Source organism: Anser brachyrhynchus (assembly GCF_964034855.1).
Source record: "Anser brachyrhynchus genome assembly, chromosome: 13".
NCBI classification, from domain to species: Eukaryota; Metazoa; Chordata; class Aves; order Anseriformes; family Anatidae; genus Anser; species Anser brachyrhynchus.
In genome coordinates, this window is record NC_137708.1 from 16053466 (window position 1) to 16076614 (window position 23149).

The 23149-nt window shown below is 46.6% G+C and overlaps 1 protein-coding gene across 4 annotated transcripts in view; it reads right to left on the reverse strand.

Annotated features, from left to right (window-relative positions):
* Positions 1 to 23149, reverse strand: part of ZNF185 (zinc finger protein 185 with LIM domain) — a 45687-nt gene that overhangs the window by 15375 nt on the left and 7163 nt on the right. For 3 of the 4 annotated variants that reach the window (XM_080554180.1, XM_080554182.1, XM_080554179.1), the window contains exons 2-15: positions 15390 to 15466; positions 13688 to 13826; positions 13037 to 13096; positions 11396 to 11434; positions 10705 to 10779; positions 9820 to 9894; positions 9098 to 9178; positions 8006 to 8089; positions 6789 to 6827; positions 6074 to 6154; positions 4417 to 4491; positions 3698 to 3871; positions 3182 to 3250; positions 1465 to 1542 (exon numbers count right to left, since the gene is read on the reverse strand). In XM_080554180.1, the coding sequence (XP_080410306.1) occupies positions 1465 to 1542; positions 3182 to 3250; positions 3698 to 3871; positions 4417 to 4491; positions 6074 to 6154; positions 6789 to 6827; positions 8006 to 8089; positions 9098 to 9178; positions 9820 to 9894; positions 10705 to 10779; positions 11396 to 11434; positions 13037 to 13096; positions 13688 to 13826; positions 15390 to 15414 (1094 nt within the window). In that variant the 5' untranslated portion in view covers positions 15415 to 15466. The remainder of the gene's footprint in view (positions 1 to 1464; positions 1543 to 3181; positions 3251 to 3697; positions 3872 to 4416; positions 4492 to 6073; positions 6155 to 6788; positions 6828 to 8005; positions 8090 to 9097; positions 9179 to 9819; positions 9895 to 10704; positions 10780 to 11395; positions 11435 to 13036; positions 13097 to 13687; positions 13827 to 15389; positions 15467 to 23149) is intronic. The other variant, XM_080554181.1, reaches the window with a different exon arrangement.

Sequence of the window (23149 nt, forward strand, 5' to 3'; positions counted from 1 at the left end):
TGTGTATCAAGTGCAAAGGAGCAGTTAGTAACCCTGAATACTGTCACCACGTGACAGATGCCAGTGATATGAAGTCATCTGGAAATCCAAGCCAGGACTCTTCCAGAACCAGTGGGATTGTCCTACAGCCCAGAGCTGCAGCACAGGTACCTCTAGTTTCACCCACAGAAGGGGAGGACGGCCCTTGTGTCCTCTGATTTGCCTCAGGGGAGCTGACAAAATTGGGAATTTCAGGTCTCTCATCCAAAATTGTGCGTTTCTGTTTTCCTGTCTCCTGGCTGTGGGCAGGGACAAAGCAGACGGGTGAAGAGCTCTTTACTGAACTTCTCTTCTGCATGCCACGGGGGCAGTGCGTTTCCTCCCTCACTTCCACCTTGTCAGATGGGACAGAAACACAGCCACTGCTCTTTGCACCTGCAACCTTTTTTGATTTGTGAAACTTTTTATTTTTTTTTTTCCTCCAGTAAGAGTGAGGACTCCCTGCAAAAGCTGTGAAGCAGACTGCCACACAGTGCTGTAGAACAGGCACGAACTGGGTTGTTTTGCTCACCTTCGGTGGATGTCTGAGAAGTACCCTCAGACTCACACAGGTTCTGGATCAAATTAAATCAGTGTTTTACAGACAGGGAGGGGACCTTCCAGCAAGGTCCACTGACACAGTGGTGGAGAGCAGCACAGTGTGGAGCCCAGGCTAAGGAGCTCCATTGAGTATCAGCTTGGTTGGACGCAGAAACGCTGGTGCTCTCAAGAGGGGGGCAGGATCCTGTCCAGGACAGGTCCTGGAGGGCTGGGGACAGAAGGCTCCCATACACATAAGAGGCAATCAGAGAGCAGTGAGGATGGGCTTCATTTGGACATTTGGAGACAACAAGTAGCTCAGCCATGCCTGTGGTTAGGGGATTTTTAACTACTTTCCACAATACCTTGGAGTCAGGACACAAATTTTCCTAAGTCACTGAACCTTTTGGTTTGCCAGACACTTTAAAGGATTTTTTTTCCTGTGTTCTGCCTCCTCCTCCCTTTTTCTTTTTTAAGGGGTCTCTTGTTGCAAAAGTAGATAGGTGAAGGCTAAAGGCCTAGAGATGTATTGAGCATGAAGCTCTCTATACTGTATAAAAGTAAAAAAAAAAAATTAAAAAAATCTGGAATTGGTTTACATTTGGGAATATATCCAGAAAATGCGGAAGCAACCCGCAGAAGTGGTATTTTCCTTGTCTTATAGAAAGCAAATTAAAAAACTGGAACAATATCATACAATCTCATGTAAAAGAGAGCAAGGTTTTCTTTTTTTTTTCTCCCCTCTTAAACTAAATTTTAGATAAAGTGCTGCAGTTCTGCAAAGCACTGACTGAACTGTGCTTTTCCATCAGTAAATATTCATTTAGAGTTTCCAGATAAATCAAGAGGAGCAGCTGTTATTTGCACGATGCTCAAGTCAGTAAAGGAATTTCATGGTAACCTTACCTTCCATTTGTGGAAACCACGGCTGCTCTGGACTCATCCCATGCCAATGGCTCAGACTTTTCCTTAAGAGGTTTGTCACTAGACAAAGAAAAATGCCAGTAAGATAAGACTTGTACAAATCTACTAATACTTAGTTAGGATGAGCCCAAAATGGGGTTAGCCCAATATATCGGTATAGGAAGCAACCTTTTAGGTGCTGCAGGCCTGATTGCAGTTCATGGGGTACTCAGAGAGATGTGCTGCTCTGCGCAGTGAGGAACTAACGACCCCTTTGCTCAGGAAAGCTCAAGAACCCTCAAACAGTTGCTCTCTGTCTGCTCCCAAGCAAAAGAGGTCTTCCTGCAGGCCCACCAGCTGGACCTCTTCGTGCCCAACTACACCCACCGCTTGCTCCCCTGACCCATCAAGCCATGCATCCGTCTCCTTCCCCGCCAGTTATTTCCTCTCCAGTTTAGGTGGCTTAAGTAATGAGGCATTCTCTAATTTCTCTGGGAAACTGGCTCACAGTTAGGAGCAGCTATGTGACGCAAACAACCCTAAGCACAAAGAGTGCGTTGTACTCAGGCTGTCCCTGCAGTGACACACAAGGACATAGCTATGGGCCTCAGCTGAATGACCATGGCAGTAGCCCAGCCTCTACCTTTTCTCAAGCGCTCTAGACTTTGCTTCAGCCTGAGATATTAATTTGGGAACATTTCTAGCTTTATCTTCACTGATAGAGGTGGAAAGTGAGATGCAGTTAACTGTGTATCCTGCAAAAACTCACTTGGTAAAACCAAGCTCTCTACAGCTGCTTAAGCACAACAGTGAAAGGTAAGCCCAGACAGAGGGACAAGTCTCTCTGCTTCAGTCTCAGCACTGCCAAAAATTCAGTGTGGCAACACTGAGAACAAAACCAGCCCTGCTAATATGGGATATATTTCGGAAATCTCTCTCACTCTTCCCCATTTCCAAAGGAAATGGGGCACACAAATGACACAGAGGACACTGTCTTCGGCCCAAAGCACAGCTGACTGCAGACCAGCCAGCAGCAGCCAGCGTGTGGCACGCCTGCTGTGTGTGACGCTTTCTGCCTACAGCTAGGCTGGGTTCATCTGTCACTGCTTCCCCCTTGGAAGTCCCCTCCTCAGCCACCTTGCCACTGAAGATAATCAGAATAAATGCCCTGCTGTGCGGATCTATGTGCAGCTACGGTGTCAGAGCTCTGCTCCTTGATGTGTCAACCATCTGTACCCATGCCTTCCAGTTCCTTCTTAGGTTTTCTTCCTTATAACAGAGCTTTTCACACTTTCCCATTGTTCAGCCAGCCCTGCATATTTTCTGCAAGGGGCAGAGGACCAGAACCAGTGTTAGAAGCCATCACCAGTGACTCATGTTCAACACACCCCTTGCAGGTGGAAGAAACTCCCCAGGGGATAGCAGTGTGAGGACAACCAGAGTGGTGACAAACACGTGAGGTAGATTCTTTAGGGACTGAGCCAGAGAGGAGAATCCTTTCCTCTCTGGGAGAAGCGGAGGAGGAACAGGAAAAAACAGATGAGTTGCAGCCTAGCCAGCAGATGATGCTCTTGGAGAGCAGCCCAGGACCGTGACTGGAGAGATCCCATCTGTTTGAGATCGCTAGCAGGTATATACCATTTCTGAGTGAAAAGCAGAAGGCAGGCTGATCTGTGCTGTTGAACGTTAGGCTGATCTGTGCCTTTTCTCAAATTCTTACCCGTCCCCATGCTGTGACACGGTTTCCAATGAGGATTTCCCATTAGAAGACTGTCTGCTTTCACCATTTCTGCAAGCAAAACAGCAAGAACAATTAGGTAGGGAGATGTCGGGACAGAACGTGAGGGACAGAAACTCCATGACAAGGAGCTTGTCGGAAGTGTGATAAGGATGGTGCAGGGACTAGATTAAAATGAAAGCCTGTTCAGTTTAGGAGATAGAAAGGTCTGCCAATTTTAGACTCATATTCTCATGAGAAAGAACTGGGTGATGTTTGAGCTGTGGGAGGCTCATAAGCTTTCATCTGGGTACATTTCCTCCTAGGTTGTTAATACTTTTTTGAGGCGCTGCTTTCTTAGAGTCCCCCTGCTACCATACTTATTGTTCCATGACTGCACTGCATCCAGATTATGTGTACCTGGGAAAATACTACCAAGCAGAGCCAAACTCTCCAGTGCAGCAACTCCCTACCTGTCATTAGTGAAGTTTTGGGAAGATGCAGAGCCAGCAGACCTACCTGATTTCAGTATAGGTGGACATTTTCTCAGAAATTTCACTCAAGGATGTGGTTGTTTGGCTCTTGCTGCCTGTTTCAGTGCTGCAAGAGATGGTAAAGAAAAAGTTGTCATTCTTGAGCAAGCCAGCTCCCTGTTGCAGCTTGCCAAAGTTTTCCTGCACTGAAATGTTCTTCCTGAAAGTAAATAAAATTGAAAGCAAACATCACCACTTTCAGTACGTTCACTTAAGAAGTAGTCTTATCAGAAACAACTCTGAAATTAAAAACACTGTCTATTGCCATGAATATCTACAGTCTGCCAACGATAATCAGGGAAGAAAAATAAAATAACAAGGTCAGTGACCAAAGCAATTTGCAATGCTGTGGAAAAACATTTCAGCATTTTTTATACTGTAGTCATGAATTCAAACAGACAAAGTGGAAAGCAACTGAAAACGATTCCGCTGCAGATTTAGCGAGAGTTCAGCAGGTCTCCTCCTCTCAGGTTTTGAGCACTTTTATCAATATGCTGTCAGACCCTTTCAAGACACAACATGGATTTCAGACAGAAAATCTTCTTAAATGCAGACAGCTGTTTTAAAAGACTTCTACGTACAAGGCCGACGAATTTGCTTCACTTCACCTCCCAGAGGGCTGCTGACATAAGTCTGTCACGTGCTACACGTGTGCTGACACAGCAGCAGATGTCCAAGGCACACCGGCTGTGCTGTAACACTCACCTGGTGGGAGACGCTGCTGTTGTCTTTGGCTCATTCCAGGAAGACCCAGCTGTGCTTTTCCTTAGCCCATTGGTACTAACGAAACAACAACAAAACAACAAAAGTAACAAAGCATTAAAGATGGAAGATCTTTTAGGTGTCATCCTGCTTGCCGTCCCACAGCTCTCATGTCTGCTTTCTGGGCAGTGAGAGGCCAAACCCTGCTGCATAAGGACTCAGCTGGCCCTAAGCACTGCTGCAACTAATATCTGTCTTTCTCCTGAAATGCTCTGTCATTAGGAACTGTTTTTTTTCCAATCTAACACAGCTGGGGCTGTTTCTATCCCCAACATTTGAGCTTGTGCTAAAAAACAACCTGCCCAAATGTACAGATTAAGGCTCAGTGCATTTACAAAATTGCTCTCACTCTCTGTATGTGTATAACATGTGGGGGAGTGAAAGGGCATCCCAGCCCTGCTTCAAACCTGTTCCACAATGGCACAAAATTGCACCAAAATTCATGAGGCAGCTCCTTCATTCTGAAAACAAAGCATTTCAGCCTGAAAGGCCTCATCTATTGGTGCCCCTGCTGGGTCCGCAAAGGACCAGACTGGCAGAGAAGCTAATATTGCTGCTGCCTGGCTTCAAGCCACACCTCATAGTGGGAAGAGAGAGCTGAATCCCAAATTAAATGAATCTGCATGAAAACAGGAAGATTTTCCCTCCCAGTGCTAACACTGCTATCTCTGTATCGGTGTCAGTCCCACACCACACATCAGCAGTTCCTGACCAGTGCGGACTGGGAGAGGATGTCATCTCTGCTCCTTCACACCAGGGACAGCACGTCCCCAGGTTCCTCACACCACAGCAGGAACTCTCTAGCCTGTCTGCAGTGGCTCCACGTACACCTGGGCTTCACGGGAGCTTGAGGAAGGGGCTGTGGGCTCAGAACGAGACTAACATTTACCGTCAAAGCAAAGATCAATTTAAAGATAATGAACCTCTCAAACCTCCCAGGTCACACCTATCTGTTGCTATCAAGGTAGAATAATTAAATCTAAAGTCTAACAAAAGCAGAGAGCTGGCTCAGGGGACTGGAAATAATGAGATATTGAGTACTTCGTGTCTAGGTGATGGGGTCAGTTCATGCAGCCAAGTCTGCTAGTACAAGAAAATCATTACTATCTGATGGCTGCTTGATGGGTAGGGTGAGCTCATCTAAACCTGCTCTGACTCTTCCTGTGTGTTGTCTCTACAGAACCACTGCCAGGCTCATTCCTGTGGCATACAAGCACCTCGTGAAGACAGAAGTGATGGGGCTGTGGAGCATGATCAGGAGAGGGGCTTAGTGGCAAGTTTACATCACGTAACTCACACTGTAGCTGGCCTGTAGTTAAATGCTGTCTGCCACTCTCCAGGGCTGTCAGCTGGATACCTTATACTACCCTGCATATATCCCTGTGTCTGCCCATTTGCTTCACTGAATTAATTGGTTTCATTTTTTTTTTCATTTTGGATTGTTTTTTATGCAAGACAGAGGCAATCAGGGTTTCATGAAAAGTCTGCTGAAAAATCTCCATCCCTAGCTGTGTTCAGCCTGCTACCTTCCAGCTAAAAGGAAAGTCAGTGTGCCCTAAAATCAGACAGTCAACACACTGCTCCAGAATGAGATCCATACCTGTTGTCATCTGGCGTAAACTTGCATGAACCAGACACAGCTGAACTCCTCCTCTGCTGTCCTTCTTCTTCTATCTCAATTCTTTCAGAAGGAGGGAGGAAAAAAATAAATATCACATCATTTCCCATTTCTCACTGCTAGCTAATCCAGGCAGTTTACTTTTGCTTTCCCTTAAGCTATGTTTTCCCTCTGTTTCCCTTGGAGGCACATTTTTCCTGTTCTTTGTGCTCCATGTGCTGTTACTGGTGAGTATCTCAACTGGCTGAATGAAGTAAGAACTTCAGCCAAAATCAGTGGCAATTTTCTGCCGCAGTTCCTTTACAAATAGCATCAGCTGACGCTTCAGTTCCAGTAAATGACCTAGACATCATTTCCCTATGGTACCAAGTGCTTCAGAAGTTAAATGCCTGAAGAATGCTTGGAACCACTGCTGCTTGGAACCAGCCTTCCTGGAAGAAGGCAGGCAGTGAATGAGTCCATACAATCCCTCCTCACTTCAGGTTGCCCGTAACCTAAAGCATCATCATGTATTCGTAAAGCTCATGACAGTGTGAGCCCTCAAAAGCCAGCATTTTTTAACCCCTTCCATGGGAACTGTCCCCCCTCTCCTTTGAAACACCTGGGAATCTCCCATCCCAGCATTTAACAGCAACCCTGGCACAGAACACAGATGTGCAGCCCCAGCAGCATTTTCAGAGCAAGGTCAGTGACCTACCTCTTGGCAAACAAGGGTGGGAATTCTTGTGTCGGGCTCCTGTAAGGGAAGCACAAAGGCAACAGTTACAAGTTTGGAGTTAAAGACAGGCTTTGGGCAGAAGCAGCTTGACCCACGTGGTGCAAAGCATTAAGGGGTCCTATTGCACCATTTGGGCAGAGCTGACCACGAGAGAGGGTGCTAAACCTGTGCAAATTACAGAGCAAAAAGTTATAAAACATGAAGTAGAAGCTCCCCCAAAGGGCCTCTTTGATTTTACACCTTCCCACTTTCTTTTCTTCTTGCATGCAAGCCTGCCTCCCACTGCACAATACTTGGTGCACCAGAAGAATTGGCAGCCAGTGCAAACTCCTTTAATGCCCATACAAATCCTACCCAAGCAAGCCTCTCACTCTGGGCACAGCCAAATGCTGCTGGCACATCCCCTCCCTGCTCCCTCCCCCACTACCAACCTCTCGGTGCCTCATTGTGTTGCCCTGAGTTAGGTCAGGAGGAAAAGGATTTACAGTGAAAGCAAGCTGCAAAAAAGTCACTACCATGGTTCCTGGAAGACCTGAGACCGTCTTAATTTGTTTTTTTTTTCCTCCCAGGAAAGAAATGGACAACAGAGCCTTGAACACCAGCAGCTCCCACACATCCTTCATGTTGCTGTTGCACACCCACATGTTAGCTAGGTTTTTCGTTTTGGTTTTGTTTTCTTCCTCTACAGAATTATTTTGAAGCTGAAACTAGTATCAGGATCTTGTAAATCTAACTATTATTCAAACACAACGTAAAGGCAAAATCTGTCCCAAAAAGCTGATCCAAATTGGATGCAATTTCTAACAGTAGTTTAAATTTGTTCTGATTTCCCCCTACCTTCCAAGTAGTTCCTGCAATGAAACTAGAGAGACCAACTTTAAAAACTGACTCTGAAAAATTGGGTGTTAATTTTGGGTCCCAGGGAATTAGGGACTATCACAGTTTTTCTCCTGCTAAAATTTCATCCCTCTCAATAGAGGAGATATCTCAAGATTCCTAGAAGACTTCCCCAATTCTGCAGTAACCAGAAGATATCCTTGACACTTGGAGAGAGACAGCAGCTAAGTTTTCTTCATTTACTGGAGAGGTACACATCTTCTCTGGTGAGTTTTTGGATCAGGCCACCGCTCAAGTCAGAGCACCACCAGCAGCCTCTTCACTGTCTCCTGCCCCATACTCACATGGGGAAAACTCACCCGTTGCTTTTCTTGGCCGCTGAGAGCACGTAAGCACGTTCCCTGCTGGCAGTGCGTCTCAGGACACTGTTGGCTGCCTCTGTCCTGAAAGGGAAGAGAAGGAAGGGGTCACATTCTGTCCGTGCTCTTAGTAGCTGCCGGGTGTAGCCTTGAAAAAACAATAGGTGAATAAACCAGTGGAGACTTGTGCTAAACCTGACAGAGCTCCCATGGCTCTGGAAAGCTCCTGAAATCTAGCTAGGAGCAAGATGAGTAACAATGTCTGATCTTTTTCCACTAATATCAATTTTTCTCTTCATACTGAGCCACAGCACTTTCTCATGGATGTAAAGCATCAGGCAATAAAAATCTATATAAATAAAAATCCTTCTCTTCCAGGAGGGCAGAGGGCATTCCCCATCTCAAGACCCGAACTCCTTCAACACTGCATACTCTGGGGGCAAAAAATTGGATACAGGCTTTGTGCCTGATATGCTCCATAGACTGCACGTGTCTATGCAAACATCAGTAGCACCAAACATACCACAGGGAAAGTTCAAAATGAAAGGACTTTCACTGGTTTATCTCCGCTGGTCAGATTACCAGCTTTCATTTGTAAAAGTCTTGTATCTGAGAAAAAGCATCTTTAGAAACAAGACTGAAAGCAACCCATCTAAACCTGGAGACCCGTCTAGATCTGGACTTCGATGCAAGTCCTCAGGTGGTCCAGTCTCAAAGATACACGTATAGGCTGTGGAAGGAGGACTCCTTCCTTTACTGCCAGGTTATTTGTACGTCTCTATCTCTTCACATAGACACTATGCAGCTGATAGATTCCACAACCCATTTCCAGCTGCCAAATTAATTGGGGTATGCTGTCAGGTTGAATCATGTCAGGCTTTTAATTATATTTTGTTGGGAGTGCAGTCGCCTGTGGGCATTGATGCGCTCCATGTAGAAATATCTGCTTCTTATTATTTCATTGCAATCAGCCCTAATGGCTCAGCTATAATCATCATCAAACTGACCCTGCCAGCAAAGAACAGTTAAACTGAAGTAAGTCCACTTGTCACTGCCCCTTGCAAGAAAAAGGTGGTTACCTGGAAGGCATACCTCTTTTTATGTTCATCTGGACTAAAAGGCACATCCTCCTCATCCAAGTCCACTGATTTTTGTTTAACATTATAGGGAGCTCTGAAAAAGGAAGAGAAGGGGAAAAAGAGTAAGGGAACTGCCTCTGTATATTGTTGCAGAGGCAGCACAAACAAAACCCAAGGTAAATCTGAGGGCTGGGTATATGGAAAAGGGTTCTGACCCTGGATGTGTTGCATAGGAGTGGGAAGACACTTGTACTTTCCATGTGCATTGGGGTACACGTCTTCATAGGATTTTGTTTTATTAGTGTAGGGGTTTTAAGCCTAGAAGCAGGCTGATGATAAATGCTCAGCTGCATTTCAGGGTACAGACAAAGTCTCTGACATGAAAAGCTGTGTAGGAAATGTCAGGAGGGCTGTTCTGCTATGGTTTCATAAAGGCCGGCAATGCTGCAACCAAGTCCCCAGGCTACGTCCTCCAGTTTTCTGCCTTAATTACTACGAAGTGGTAAAATTCGCTCCTTACAAAGGCCGTTACCAGGTCAAGGAACGCCTTACAGCCCACACAGGCCTGGAGGTTGCACTGAGGAATGCTCCAGTTTCTAGAGACACCTCTGCAGTACTCAGCTAACAAAGCCATGCCTGGCTGGGCACCCACGTGCAGGTGACTTCATCACTGAAGCTCAGGTGCTGGAGAGCCCGTGCATGGGCAGAAAGCACAGCTCCCCTTTGTACACTCACAGCTTCTTGTAATCCTCAGTTGTCATCCTGTAGCCAGAAGAAGAACGGCACGAGCTGGCTCCCTTCATGGCAGTGCTGCAGATGGCACAAATCACACCTGTTAACACGAGCCTCCTGAGCACACATCCTCTGTCACCCTGTCCCCAGGTGAGCTCCACACAACAACAGAAAAAAGAGTGATCTTAAAGATCCACTCTGTGAACTTGGGGAATGCCATCTAATTGAGGAGCTGCATTCTTTCCACAGCCTTGGACTAGGATTTGAAGTATACTTTGGTTCCCCAGGGCCACTGTGAGCTGTCAGAGCCAGTATGGCCCTCTGTGGGATGATGCCACTTCATCCTAGGATCAACCAGGGGGGAGGAAAGACCTTGTGGCATCATTCTTCTCCCCAGCTGAATCAAAACAGGGGCAAAAAGGGGGGTTCAAAAAAGTTTCATTTGAAGTGCAACAAACACCTGTCTAGATCAGAGCCAGGCTTAGATCTTACTGCACTTAAATGTAAACGTCTCTCACAAGACAGGTTTCAAAAAACACACCTTAAAAATACCAAAATGAGGTGTTACAGAGCTGCAAGGATTCCTTGCAATTTATCCCCAATAAAACCTATTTGCCAAATTAAATCTAAATCCATGAGAATTTTCATGGTCAACTGCCATCCCATCCTTTGGTGGGGGAAATACAGAGTTTGAAGTCATCTTTTTTCCATGTCTGCTGAGTAGAGCTCTGAAATAAAAGGCCCTAACTTCAAACATAATCACTATTCATTTAATTAGCAAAGGAGCTCATTGGAAGCCCACAAACACCGGCCAAAGTAAAAGGGTCACTAAAAACATAAACAATATGTAAGAGCTCATTTCCATGAAGAACTGGAAGACCTACATACCTTTTCTGGGCTTCCTTGGAAGATGAAGAATTAGGCACAGAAGGAGTCTTATCGATGGTTCTTGTGAACACTCCCCTGGGGAGAAAAGAGACATGCTGAATTTGTTTTGCAGGGCAGAGTTTGGAGCTCAGATGAGGGGGCATGCAGCCACTCTTCAGCCTAACAGCACCTGCATGTCCTCTCAGGAGCAATGTGCTGGCTCAGGACAGTCAAAATTAGAAGGTGCTTCCTTGGGAGAGTCCCATCTATGTACTCCCTGGCTTTACAGTAAAATCAGTTTTCACTTGAGAACGGCCTGGGAATGGCACCACAGGGCTTGCCGACCTTTTTAGGGTAAGGGCGGCATTGGGGTCTCCTCAAACAAACTACGTGTCAGAGGAAGCTGAAGCACATGAGCCCCATCGACAGCGCTGTCCTGAGAATGAGGATGGTAGAACATTTTTGCAGCACGATCATCTTCCCACGTGCGATCAGTGCATCATACAGAGATCAGATTTTCTGTTAACATCACCAAACTACCTGTGAACAAAACACCCAGGACTATCTCTTCATCAAGGAACTCCCTGAGCATTACAGTGTTCCTAACTGGCAGGATAAACCAAGAGAACACGATATTTTTCATGTTTACTGCTCCTGATCTAGATCTCCTTCCCCTCCAGCCTACGTGCTTCTTGCCACCCTGTATACCAACCTGATGAGGTAACCGGATTGAGGCTTGGAGACGGGAGGCCTGTACAAAGAACAGACATCATTGAATTAAGAAACATGTAGAAAAGCAACAGCAGCAGCACCAGTATTAAAGAGAAATGTCCACATGGCTATCAAGCCAAAAATCCAGCCAAAGGGGCTTTGAGTTGGGCACTGCCTCAGCTACTGCACCAATTTGACCGTGGGAGGATTCTTTAAAAATGAATTACCTTCAGAACAAGCTCTGTGAAAGAGTGTTGTAAGAAAAATGAATTTTAGAATTCGCCAATCAAAATTAGCCATGCTGACAGTTTCCTGGCTCAAAATGAAGTCCTCAGATTGATGTGGTAAGAGAAGGGAAATTAGGCATTGTACGGATTCTGGCTGTTTTACCACAAGAAAACTTCAGCTTCACACTAACTTCTCTGAGTGTCTGTCCTCAGAAGAGGAGTGAAGCAGAGCTCCCCTGGAGGTAAAAGAAAGGGATTCCAGCAGATGGGGATCTGGCCCCTTGCAGCAGGGCAGGAGGAAACATCCCTGGAACTTGCTTCAAGCTGGCTTGAAGTCTTCTTGAGACCAAACTGGGGACCAGGATGAGCCTCAAGGTCCAAACATGGCACAGACAGGCTCACTCCATCCCTGCCCAGATGCCAACCCCTCTTTTCTTGCCTGTCCAGGTGCCCTTAGGATCACAGGATAACACGGTGGCAAGGAAGCTCAGCAGGTCTCTGGTTGGTCTAACCCTCCTGCTCCAAGCAGGGTCAGTCCTCAGGTCAGAGCTCAGCAGGAGGGCAGGTTTACACTGCCCAACACCACATGCCCAAGGTGGCTGCCAGGCTCAAATTTGTCCTGTTGCCTTCAGGCACAGAAATACAAACACCCTGCAGGCTTAGTTTAGCTCTGGAGCTCTGGATGGAGAAGCTGGAGGCTGATGAGTGCTGAACACAGCACCAAGCTCTTGGTTCCGCAGTGTCCTCAGAGCAGGCACCAGCAGGCTGTAGCCCATCCCAGCCCCATTGCCTAGCAGTTCCCTGAGCACTGACCTTTGATTGCCACCTGCAGGCACAACAAAAGGGAGAGGAAGCAGGAATTTGCTCACAGGAGAGGGCAATGCTCTCCTAGCAATGGTACTGCAGGTAGCAAAGAGCTCTTATATATAAATAAGCCCATTTCAACAGTTTTGCATTGTAGGATGGAGATCCTACCAGCTCCTAAGTTCCCGAAAAGCCCCCATAGTCTGTGCCTGAAGCAAAACCAACTCCAATATGGAATGGATTTTGATCTGAGGAGCCTCTGGGCTTAGAGCACACAGGTGTTGCACCAGCGCAGGAGCTGATGTGCACCAGTAATCCTTCGGATTGTGTCCTCGAAAGCACCCATTCCTCTGCACTAAAGATACAGATCCATCTGGTCACACATCTCTCCACCATCCATCTGGACTTTGCAGAAGCTGAGCTATGCTCTGTATGAGGCGACAGTTCATAAGACACTGCACTGAACAGGCTCTGTATTTTTCAACAGGACCTATATTTCTCAACAATTATGGAAGTGAGTGGATAGGAGTAGGAAGAACCAGTGAAAGCATGCACTGACTCCATGGGATAACAGAAAGAAAGCAAACAACAGGATGGGTCCCCCAAATTACCTGTCACTCTGGGGAGCAATAGGTGCTGAAGCTGGGGATCCCCCACCAGCCCGTGCAGACCTGAGTAAAGAGGAAACAGTCACATAATTAACTCCTGCTGTTGCTGATCTTCCTTCTTGAACAAGGCAGTGATGTTTTCTGAGATTGCTGCTAAGAGAAAAATAGTTTGGGCTTGATTTTGTTTCTGACTAAGAAGAGACCCTGGTGCAGATCGTAGGCATTCCTGGTGCAGGGGTGGCTCCATCTCACAGCCTGTGAGCTGCAGGGGGAGATGCAGACATGGCTGTTTTACACCACTCACAAATTCCCTCCCATCAAGGTCTGCCTCTTTCTTTGTCACTCTGGAGATGGTGAAACACAATCTGGCTTCAAAAGGACTTTGGAGCTCTCCTGAGACTTCAAATGTGCCTGTGCTGCTGGATTCACAGCTCCCATACCAAAGGCCATTTCTCAGTGTTTCTCCTCAGTCTTCATTTATCAAAATGAAACAGAAGGACTGCTTCCCTGGGCAGTGCCATTCCCTGGCATCATGGGAACCCCACAACAAGCTAGCATAATGTGTGCTTTTCCTATAGGTTGGAAAATAGAGTTCTCGAGGGAGGCTGATGAGGGAAAGGAAGAAGAGGAGCATTCCTCGGTGGCCACACTTACAGCGGGCTGCTCTTCTTTTCGTCCTCAGAGTCTGAGTTCTGGTGGTGGATCCAGCTCTTGTCTCCCTTCAGGGTGGTGCGAACCTTCATCTGCTTAATGATCCTTCTACGGTCTTCATCCGTAGGTGTAATCACACGTCCTAGGAGAGGCAGAGGGAAAGGAAGCAGAGAGAAGGGTTGTTGAGAAGATTTCAGTGTCAGCAGGTGAACGATTGGTAAATCTCAGACAGCAGGGAGCACAGGTCCCCCATCAGCCAGAGATGCAAACACTGAACGAGTCTTTTGCTACTTCTGATGAAAGATGGAAACAAGCTATCATCCTGACTTCAGGATCAATTTACTCCAGCTCCCCTGACGTATCACCTCCTCTGCAGAGATTCATAGTTTTTTCACTCCTTTCTGGGGACTGTTTAACATTAATGAGTCATTTTCTTTCATGAAGACCAAAGACATTCGGTGGGTGGTCTAATCACATATTTACAAAGCAATGCATTTCCTCTGGCATTTCCCATCAGATCAGCTCTAGCATGAGGCTTTTTTGGTTTGTGGGAGAGGATGATACGTCTGAAGCATGATGCTGAGCCAAGGGCTGGGGGATAAGCCATAAAATGCAAACACCCAACTTTCTCTGGTGTCCTATTGTCCTGTTGGAGGATACACATCCTTTCGATATTAAAAAAAAAAAAAGAGGAAAAAAACAATAACAAAGACATTTTAACTGGTAAATTCCCCATCTAGCATTTTCTTCTGAAGAAAATAGCTGTTTTTAAGATGAAGACCAGATAAGGAAATCTCCTTTTCTGTGTATTTCTGTTTATCTTCCATCTTTTGCTATTTTGGAAATGGCTGCTAAGAGATGAAAACGTCGGGCCTGCTCTCCTCATAGGACATGGACCAATACAGCTCATGGGTTTAGAGATACCAGCAAGTTATTGCAGCTTTACAACTAACTTCTTATCAGCCAAGCCAAGGAAACCGCCTGTCTGCACACTCTTAGCCGGTGGCAAACATGAAATAATTCAATTTAGCTACCAGGAAAGGAGGGTCACTAAGTCTCAGTATCTTGTACTCAACGTGGGCTAAAAGGCTGCCCAGAAATAGTTATCACTGAGCAGTCGACGTGCAGTAAGTTGTTTAATCTTTGACACAAGATTATGTGCTTCAAGGCTGGGTTATGTAGTAGGGGTATGGTGGTGGATTTTTTTGGACAAACACATGCATCAGATTGCCATTGAGGAAAACAGCCATACCAATGAAAAGAATGTCCTTTCTCACGTGGAATTAGCAGCAGCAAAGACACTGATATACCGGGCCATATCTACATCAGGGTGCAGTCTGGGGGACCAGCAGTAACACTCTGCAAGAAGCAGAGCACCTGGAAAAGGAAGGGCTGCTTTTCTTCTCACTGAAGCTTCAGATGAAGTCTACTGCTTTGTGGAAATGAACAAGGCACTTCCACTCTTCTCCAGACTACTGTTTCAGGTTATCTATGGATTTGGAAGCATCATTCCACCTATTCACATCTAAAGGTCCTATGAGCATCTGTCCTGTGAGTCCTATGGGCATGTTGCTGGGTCAAAACACAGCAACTGGTAGCCTCTGTGAGAATTTTCAACACTTCTTTGATAAGATGACATTAGGAGTGTATCATTAATACAGCAGAGGACAGATCCCCAACAGCCTGAGATGGGGAAAGGAATTACCTTTGTTGACACCCAAGGACATCATGGTTCTCACAAGTGCCTTCCCCTGTCAGTTACTGTTTGAAGACCACAGGTCCCTGGAAGAAATGGAAAGGAGAAAAACAGATTAGTAGTTCTGTCAAAAAACAGCTTTTAAGCCATGCAGAAGAGGGAGCATCACAACAGCAGTGCCACAGCCATAGAGCCTGAAGGGTGGGAGATCATGGCACGTATACCAGAGAACTGCAATTTCTTCCCATGCCATGCACCTTCAGCATCAAGGATGGAAAAAATCCAGTGGGTGTATTCTCCATACCAGTAAATCTACAGATTGGCCGTGACAGATGCATCCTTCCAACTGTGGAAGGAAAGCAGTGGAGGAGACATCACCAAAGGTGCCCAAATCCACCCAGGTGGGACAGATCTTCTGGAGTCTATAATTCAGAGAAGCTGAGGCTGCTTGGGTGAGCCTTGGCATTTTCATCAAACAGGAGTAGAATATAAGGACACTTGACAAATTTCAGTTGACAGAGATGATCCGTATTTCCCCAGGAAACAGAGCAGAGGGAATGTCTTACTGTCCGCCTCTGAAGCAAGAGTTAGCTCTTGCTTCTGATGGCTACTGAGTCCCTCCTGGAGGTGACCACTGTAAAGCAGCAAGGAGAAACTCCTGGACATACAACCTTGGAGATGCTCTGAAATCGCAAATTGGCAGAGCACTTGTTGCTTAGTGCTGCAGTTGAATAAAAACAACCACAAAATAAAAATCAGGAAATATATTAGTTGTTTCAGATACTGCCAAACCAGTATATATAAATATATTATATATATTAAATATATATATATATTTAATTGGAAAAAAAACAAGGAACAAAAGAAAACAGAAACACCCAAAATTGATCCACTGGGTTTGAGTACCCATGTTAATTCAGCACCTGATTACTTTTTTTGTTTTGTTTTGCTTTTTAAATCATAAATGTTTCTTTTTTCTTTTTTTTTCCCACCCTTCAAATTTTTTTGCGTTAAGCTGCATAAGCCCTTGTTTCAAAGGAGAAAGCCAAGGGCAACTTCCAACCTTTAAAACTCTTTCCTCCATTCTTTCCTTGCCAAAACTATCTGCTGAACCCGGATTCTTAAGCGACTATACTAATCATTAAGAGAAATGCCCAACCCTATTTGGGAGCCTGCGAATCTAAAATTAGGTTGTTATTATCTGCCGGTGGGCTTGTCTCTGCAACACTGCTGCAAAGCCACACGCCCATACGGAATGCCGAGCGCTGATCTCACAGCATTGCTTCTTGGCAAAGTCTCCTCCGCTGCCTTGTCTCAGCCAAGGATCTACCTCAGCTCCCTGCATATCCACTCCTCAGCCAGTTTGCGCTCGGATCGCGAACAAGCCCTCTGCAATTACCCCTAGGCTCCCTCTCCCTTTCGCAAACACTCCCAAACATTAATTCAGCTTCCACCGTGGGCTGACAGCCCACCTCTTTTCTTATCCTTCCCAGATCCCCCTTCCCACACAAATTTAATTGTCCCTGCTATTTAAAGAGAAACGTAAACTGTAGTGCTGCCTTAGATATCCACAAAGAGCCTCTCAATACTTGGGTATCTTTCCACCGAAGGTGGGAGGCACTGCTGTAGTCTGTAGGAGAACAGCTGAAGGACCTGTAATCTGGCAACTCTGGATTAAAAAGAAGTCAGTATCTTGGACCTGCACATAGAGAAGCCACGTGGAAAGTGGCTTCATTACCTACTGTGTCCAAGCGAGGTCCAGAGCACAGCTACCCTGCTGACTGCAGCTCAGAGGTGCTCCTACGCCCCTGGTGCCCTCTTCCAGGTATTAAATTCTTCCCTATTCCAGGACAAGATAAAGGCTGAAGGAGGTGGAGAATGAGAAGCAGTGGAAAAGAGCTATCCCAAGAGCTTGATATGGCCCTGATTCAGTAGTAGATATAGGCTACATGTTGTAATATAATGGAGGTATTTGGAAGCTGGAAAGCCAGTACCTATCCAGCAGCACAACTGAGAGGCGATCAGCCCCCCAGCACAGGCCTACTAAACGAACAAGCAGTGGTTTAGGAGCACGTAGGAAAGACTCTCGGGAGATGCAGAGTGAGGGATGAAGCTCACGAAGGTGCAGCACTGAACTCTCCTCCCTGCCGTGCACCACAGCTCTGCGTGGGACCAGCCCTGCAAGAGACATCATCTCCGTTTGTTGCTTAAACAGAAGCTTTGCTTCTTACTCACACAGCTCCCCTAACTTAACAAATACACTCAGAAAGGAAGGGAAGCCACGAAGGGTGGCACTCAGTATGTGTGTAAATATACGTGCCAGAAACTACAGGTCGGCCCAGCCTTTTCCTCTGGCACCACGTTCCCTCTTCCCGGCTCACATCATCCTGGGAGGGACCGCAGCAAACGCCGCTGTACTCCACTGATATTTCTGGCTTGACAAACAGGAGTTGGAACATGTCAGTGGTGATCACCCGGCTTAGCTTTGGGGGACTGGCAACTTTTTCTGCCAGCCTGCTTTTTCCACCAATGATTCATGCAATGGCAGCAGCAGCCCAGCTGTCCCAGCAGCTGGGACCGACCGGGAGCTCTCTACGGACTGACGGACAAACTTGAGGAGGTTAGAGCCTGGCTGTCCCCCCGTCCCACACCAAGGATTCTGCCCTCGTCACAAACACCGTAACGAAGTTGTCCAGGGTGATGCTTTCAGCAAAGCTTCTGTGATGGGCATAGAGGGGTGCAAAGGTCCTTCTGCGAGAGCTGGAGAGGAGTCAGTTCTCTGCTTCCTTTAACACGCTTTTCTTTGGTTTGTGAAGGCTGCTAGGTGGATATTTTTACCTGTCACCTGAGGATCACGGCAACGCAGACTAAACAAGATCACCACAAGCTGAGAGGATGCAGCAAGAGAAGAGCAACTCAAGTACCCTATTTCTTGCCCACATTTTTTAATCACCTGCTGTAGGCTCCTGCTGGAGTTGGGACAGTGAGCTTCGTAAACCTTTGTGCTGATGCAACGCAGACCTTACATGTCTACTCAGTGCCTGCTCAGTGACAAGAACATTAAAAGCTAAATTAATGCAGGTTATACCATGGAACCTGCAGTTAGAATAACTCAACATTCCCTACATGAGAAAGGAAAAGCTCATTTTCTTCTTTTAATGCTTGCTGGCACCCGGCAAATAAACCGATGTCTACAGATGCTGAGATAGTAGCTGTGCTGAAGAAACAGGAAAAAGAGAGAGATGTGGCCTGCTAACCCAAACCAAAAAAGACAGATCAGCAAACTAGTACCAGGAAAAGCATTTCTCAAAAGCAAGCTCATATCATTTCTCCTTGCTTTGATATTCCAGTGGCTGGTGGTTAGAACACGAAACAGGAGGCGCAGCTTCCCCAGCCACACGAGGCGACAGTGGGACCGCATCCCAGCGCGCCTGCTCCAGCCACAGGGCTCTGCAGAAAGGAGCACGGGATTTGTGGGGCCAGAGAGGATTAGCAAGGGGGTGTTGGACTCCAGGGGGCTGACACAACACTCCTGGGAAAAAGTGGTTCTCACTGCTCCAAGGACTGCTTAGAAATTACACAGCTTCCCCGCTCTGACAAAATTCGAGTTTAGGCTTCAACACATGCACTGTGGGACCTCAACACGTTTCAAAGCATTTTTGACTTTATATTCAATTTTTTGTGAATCTGCAGCGCAGTAATTCTCAAAGACATCAGCTCTAGATTTGGAGGGGTGTCTTCAACTGTTCCCAGTTACCCACCGTTATTCCCTTGAAAGGCAGTGACAAGCCAACACGGAGCGCTCCAGAAATCTCCCTTGTCAAAATGTCACCAAGGGACGTGGTTTTTCACAAATGTGCTTTTCTGCTATTGGAACCTCTGCCACAGACAGTGGCTAAGTTACAAGGGTAAAAAGTATTTTTGTTGGCACAGCTTATTTGGGAATCGATTACAGCTTCAGCCACGGGCTACAACAATTTCCTCTATTGCTATGGAAACAAATCTATTTGCCTGGTTCCGGCACAGATTGCAGCTGATCCCAACAGCTCTGCCTCCCACCTGGAGAACAGGACTATCACCTGCCGCTTGATTGAAGCTTGGAGATCCGAACTCAGCAGGTGGTTAGGATCCAAAAGCACCGTTCCGCCTCGTGAGAGTCCCTCAGAAGCTGGGAGCACGGCCTGTAAGTTTGGAAGCAAACAACGAAGACTGTCTTCTGGCAGCACCGAGGGATACCTGCGGATCTCTGGAGCTGGCTGAGAGCCTAATTTACAGCTATACACCACTGCAGCTGTCTTTTCAGGACAGCTTCTCCAAAAGCCCCAGAAGAAACCCCTTCCTCTACACAAGATGCCAGATGCGTGCTGTTTCCTGCCCCCATTTTACCAACACACCTTGAACATTAGCCCAGCACCTGGCCCTGGTGGCAAAATGGGAGATAAAAGGGAAGAAGGCGCTTCAGACTAGCCATGACCCAAAAATGATGCTTCAGGCTAGAAATCACGGCAATATCAGCCCTCTATATTTTGGGCACTCCAAGCCCTGTGTCTATAGCATCCCACTGCTAACACAAAGCACTCTGCATGCACGGGAGCTTCCAGGCTCGTGGCCCCACAGAGAAGCACACAGCACAGCACAGAAGCACAACAAAAACAACTCGTGGCCTCCTCCTGACATGCAAAGGTGACCTTCCCCTGAAAACCTCCACTCGCCAACAAGCAGGTCTCAGATTTTGAGGCACTGGATGAAAGACGAGCAGGTAGAGCTGAAGAGTTTGTAACCTTTCCCACAGCCACCAACCCTCCCTGCCCTTTGCTGTCCCACGGTTCTCTCTCTCCCCACCAGAATCCCTTTTTCTTTTTTTTTTTTGTAAGACTTATCCACACTGATTTCCACGCTTTGTAATCACCTGTTTCCAAACACACAGCAGTAAAATCTGTGCCACGATGCACACAAAACATGGAGATCTCTACCTCTCACGGAGACCAAAACCACTTCTGCCTTAAACTAAACCCATCACTTCCCTCTTGCCTTGTAGTGAGGAAGTAACTCTGCAGGCCTGCACACACCTTTTTGTCCTCTGTGGATTTGTTACCTAACACAAAAAGCTTCTGCTGTGGGACTATTCTAAGAGGACACGCAGCCAGTCACACTGTTTTAGCCACCAGAGCAGTTCAGGAATAGATTCTTCCTCTTAGACATTCACTACAAATACGAAATTTGAGACAAAAACATCATTCCAATAGAAAATCCACATTCCTTTCATGATTTTTTCATGATTTGTACATGGAAGGTTTTCTTGTAGAAGTCCAGCGGGAGCCCTTCAGAGCCTCCTATTAAGTGCCTGCATGCCATCAGTGCAATAGGCCCTCGATCCTAATTGGCACCCTTGGGTGCCATCGCTATGCAAACGAGCAGTAATCGCTCTTCATTTCCTGATCCAAACAGTTATTGTGGGCTCCGTTAAGCGTTGCCTGGTTTGCTGCGAGATGGCTGCACTTGGAGAGATGGATCCCTTAACGTGCATCCCCCGAACAACCTTACAGAGCTGCCTCAGGCTTAATGTTTGCAAAATGCCCTGGGATCCTTGCGATAAATATCTGAGTGGCTCGCAAAATGCCAGCTCTGAGAGGTGATTCTCCTCTGAAAGCAGCTGCAGAAGAGTAAATGTTTTTGGAGAAAAAAAAATAGATTGGTAAATATGTGCCAATTTCACCAGACTTTTTACCTTAAAACAAAATGAGGATGTAAGTGCTTCTACTTGCAGAAGCATAAGGCTCTGCGAGAAAGCCCTGAGCTGGGGTGCATCACCTGCCTGGTGTCAAGGTCACATCTCAGTGGTGGAAACCACATCCCTGAGGGGCGAGTCCTGGCCACGCAGCAGATCCAGGAGCTCCACGTCCTGACTCCTTGGTGCTGTGACAGCGTCCCTGCTTTCACACAGCAGGTTCTCAGACCAACTACCGTTTGGCCTGTGATCTGAGAAAAACACCGTGAGCTTGTGAGCATCAGCTACTAGAGAGACATCAAACAAGCAATAAAAAAAACACAACAGACTGACCATGGTGCCTCAACCTGCCTGTTGGAGTGACTCCTTCCTCAGCAGGGACAGCTGTGCATTGCTACAGGCAGCGCTTAAACAAGGGTACGTGCGTGCCATGACCTACCTCTCAGTCTAGGAAAAATTTCTAGGTAGCATGAGGGAGAGAGCTCAAGTTCCTCCCATACCTTCTTACAGGCTTCTAAGCTAAAACAATTTAGATTTCATCTATTTTCAAAGACCTGGGACTCACAGAGCAATGTGTGCGTGCCACCCATGCAGAGCACACCTGGGTCCAAATTCAACCACCACCTACCTTCAACCTAGGTCATTGCAATGTCTGTGGGATACACACATTGCAGTGTGTGCAGCGCACAGAGGTTGAGACCAGGAATATATATACATATGCTCAATCCCTCCTGTAGCTCAATCTGTAGTTAAGCCTAAATACATTATACTTTGTCTACTGCACATACTTTTTCTCTCTCTCTGGATTCAGGAGTCACTGTACAACGATGGTTCTGCGCACACAGCCCTGAATGGATGTTTCAGGTGGTACAAAAACACCGAGACTTGTGTTCTTCTAGAAAGTGTTCAGAATAGTATTTGGAGTGATTTGTTGTTTCTTTTTTTTTTCCCCCTCCAAAAATAAATATATTGCAGAAAAAAATGGGTAAAAGCTGCCAATTTCACTACACTTCACCTTAAAACAAAAGAGGATGGAAGTGCTTTATTTGCAAAAGCACAAGACTCTGAGAAACCCCTTAGCTGGAAACAAAGACAGCCAGAGGAGCCTTTAAGAGCTGTCGCAGTCAGCCCAAACCCCAGTGATGCCGGACACAGTGGATATTAAACACCTTCCTTTCTGTCTGCCTTTAGGAACAAACCCCAGACGCAGTGATCAAATGCATCTCACTGCAGAAGACCCCTCACGGTCTGAGTCAAACCAGCTATTGAATTTTTGAAGAAATAGCTTCAAAAAAGCCCAGCTGGTTTAATGGGAGGTAACCGAATTGAAGTGATTTGGTTTCCTGGGGTAGATGCCTACAGGAGTTTTCATTTTCCAGTCCTCAAAAAACCCTTGTAGGGTCCTGCGGACGACCTACGAGAACAAGCCTTTAATGAAAACAAGTGTGGAAAGTCTACAGCCGGGATGCCTGGTCCTCCAGTGATAAAGGTGTATCTATAGGAATTGCAACCTGCAGAGTGGAAAAAGCTGGAAAAAAAAAAATCACAGGTTTGTTCTCTAAGGAAGAGAAGAGCCCTGAGCCATTCAGCGAGCGCCTGGCTGTTGTAATAGGGGTTAACTCCTGACTGCCTTAGCACGAGGGAAAGAAAATCAAGTCCCCAGGTGCCATCTGAGTCTGTTTAATAAAGAGGATAAAAGAAGAGGCCTAGCACGCTGCTCCGCACCGCATGCAGCCCGGAGAAAACACCTGCCTCTTTGTCGAGAGGCGCTGACGTGGCCGGCATCAGCAAGCAGAGCCAGCGGCTCTGCCAGGGAGGGAAACGCCTCCCGAAATCTGCGGGGACATCGCTCATCTCGGCTCCTGGAGCGGGTCCGTGTCCTGCACAAAGCCGGCTTTTAGGGGCCTGAACCAAACCCCACTGCCGGCTCGTAAGGAGGGGTTATTCTTCTCCTCCTCCTCTCTGTCATCTGCTTTATTTTTTCTTTAAATGTAGTGGTGCAATATTAGAGGAATGGGAAATTAGCAGGCTGTGGGCTTAG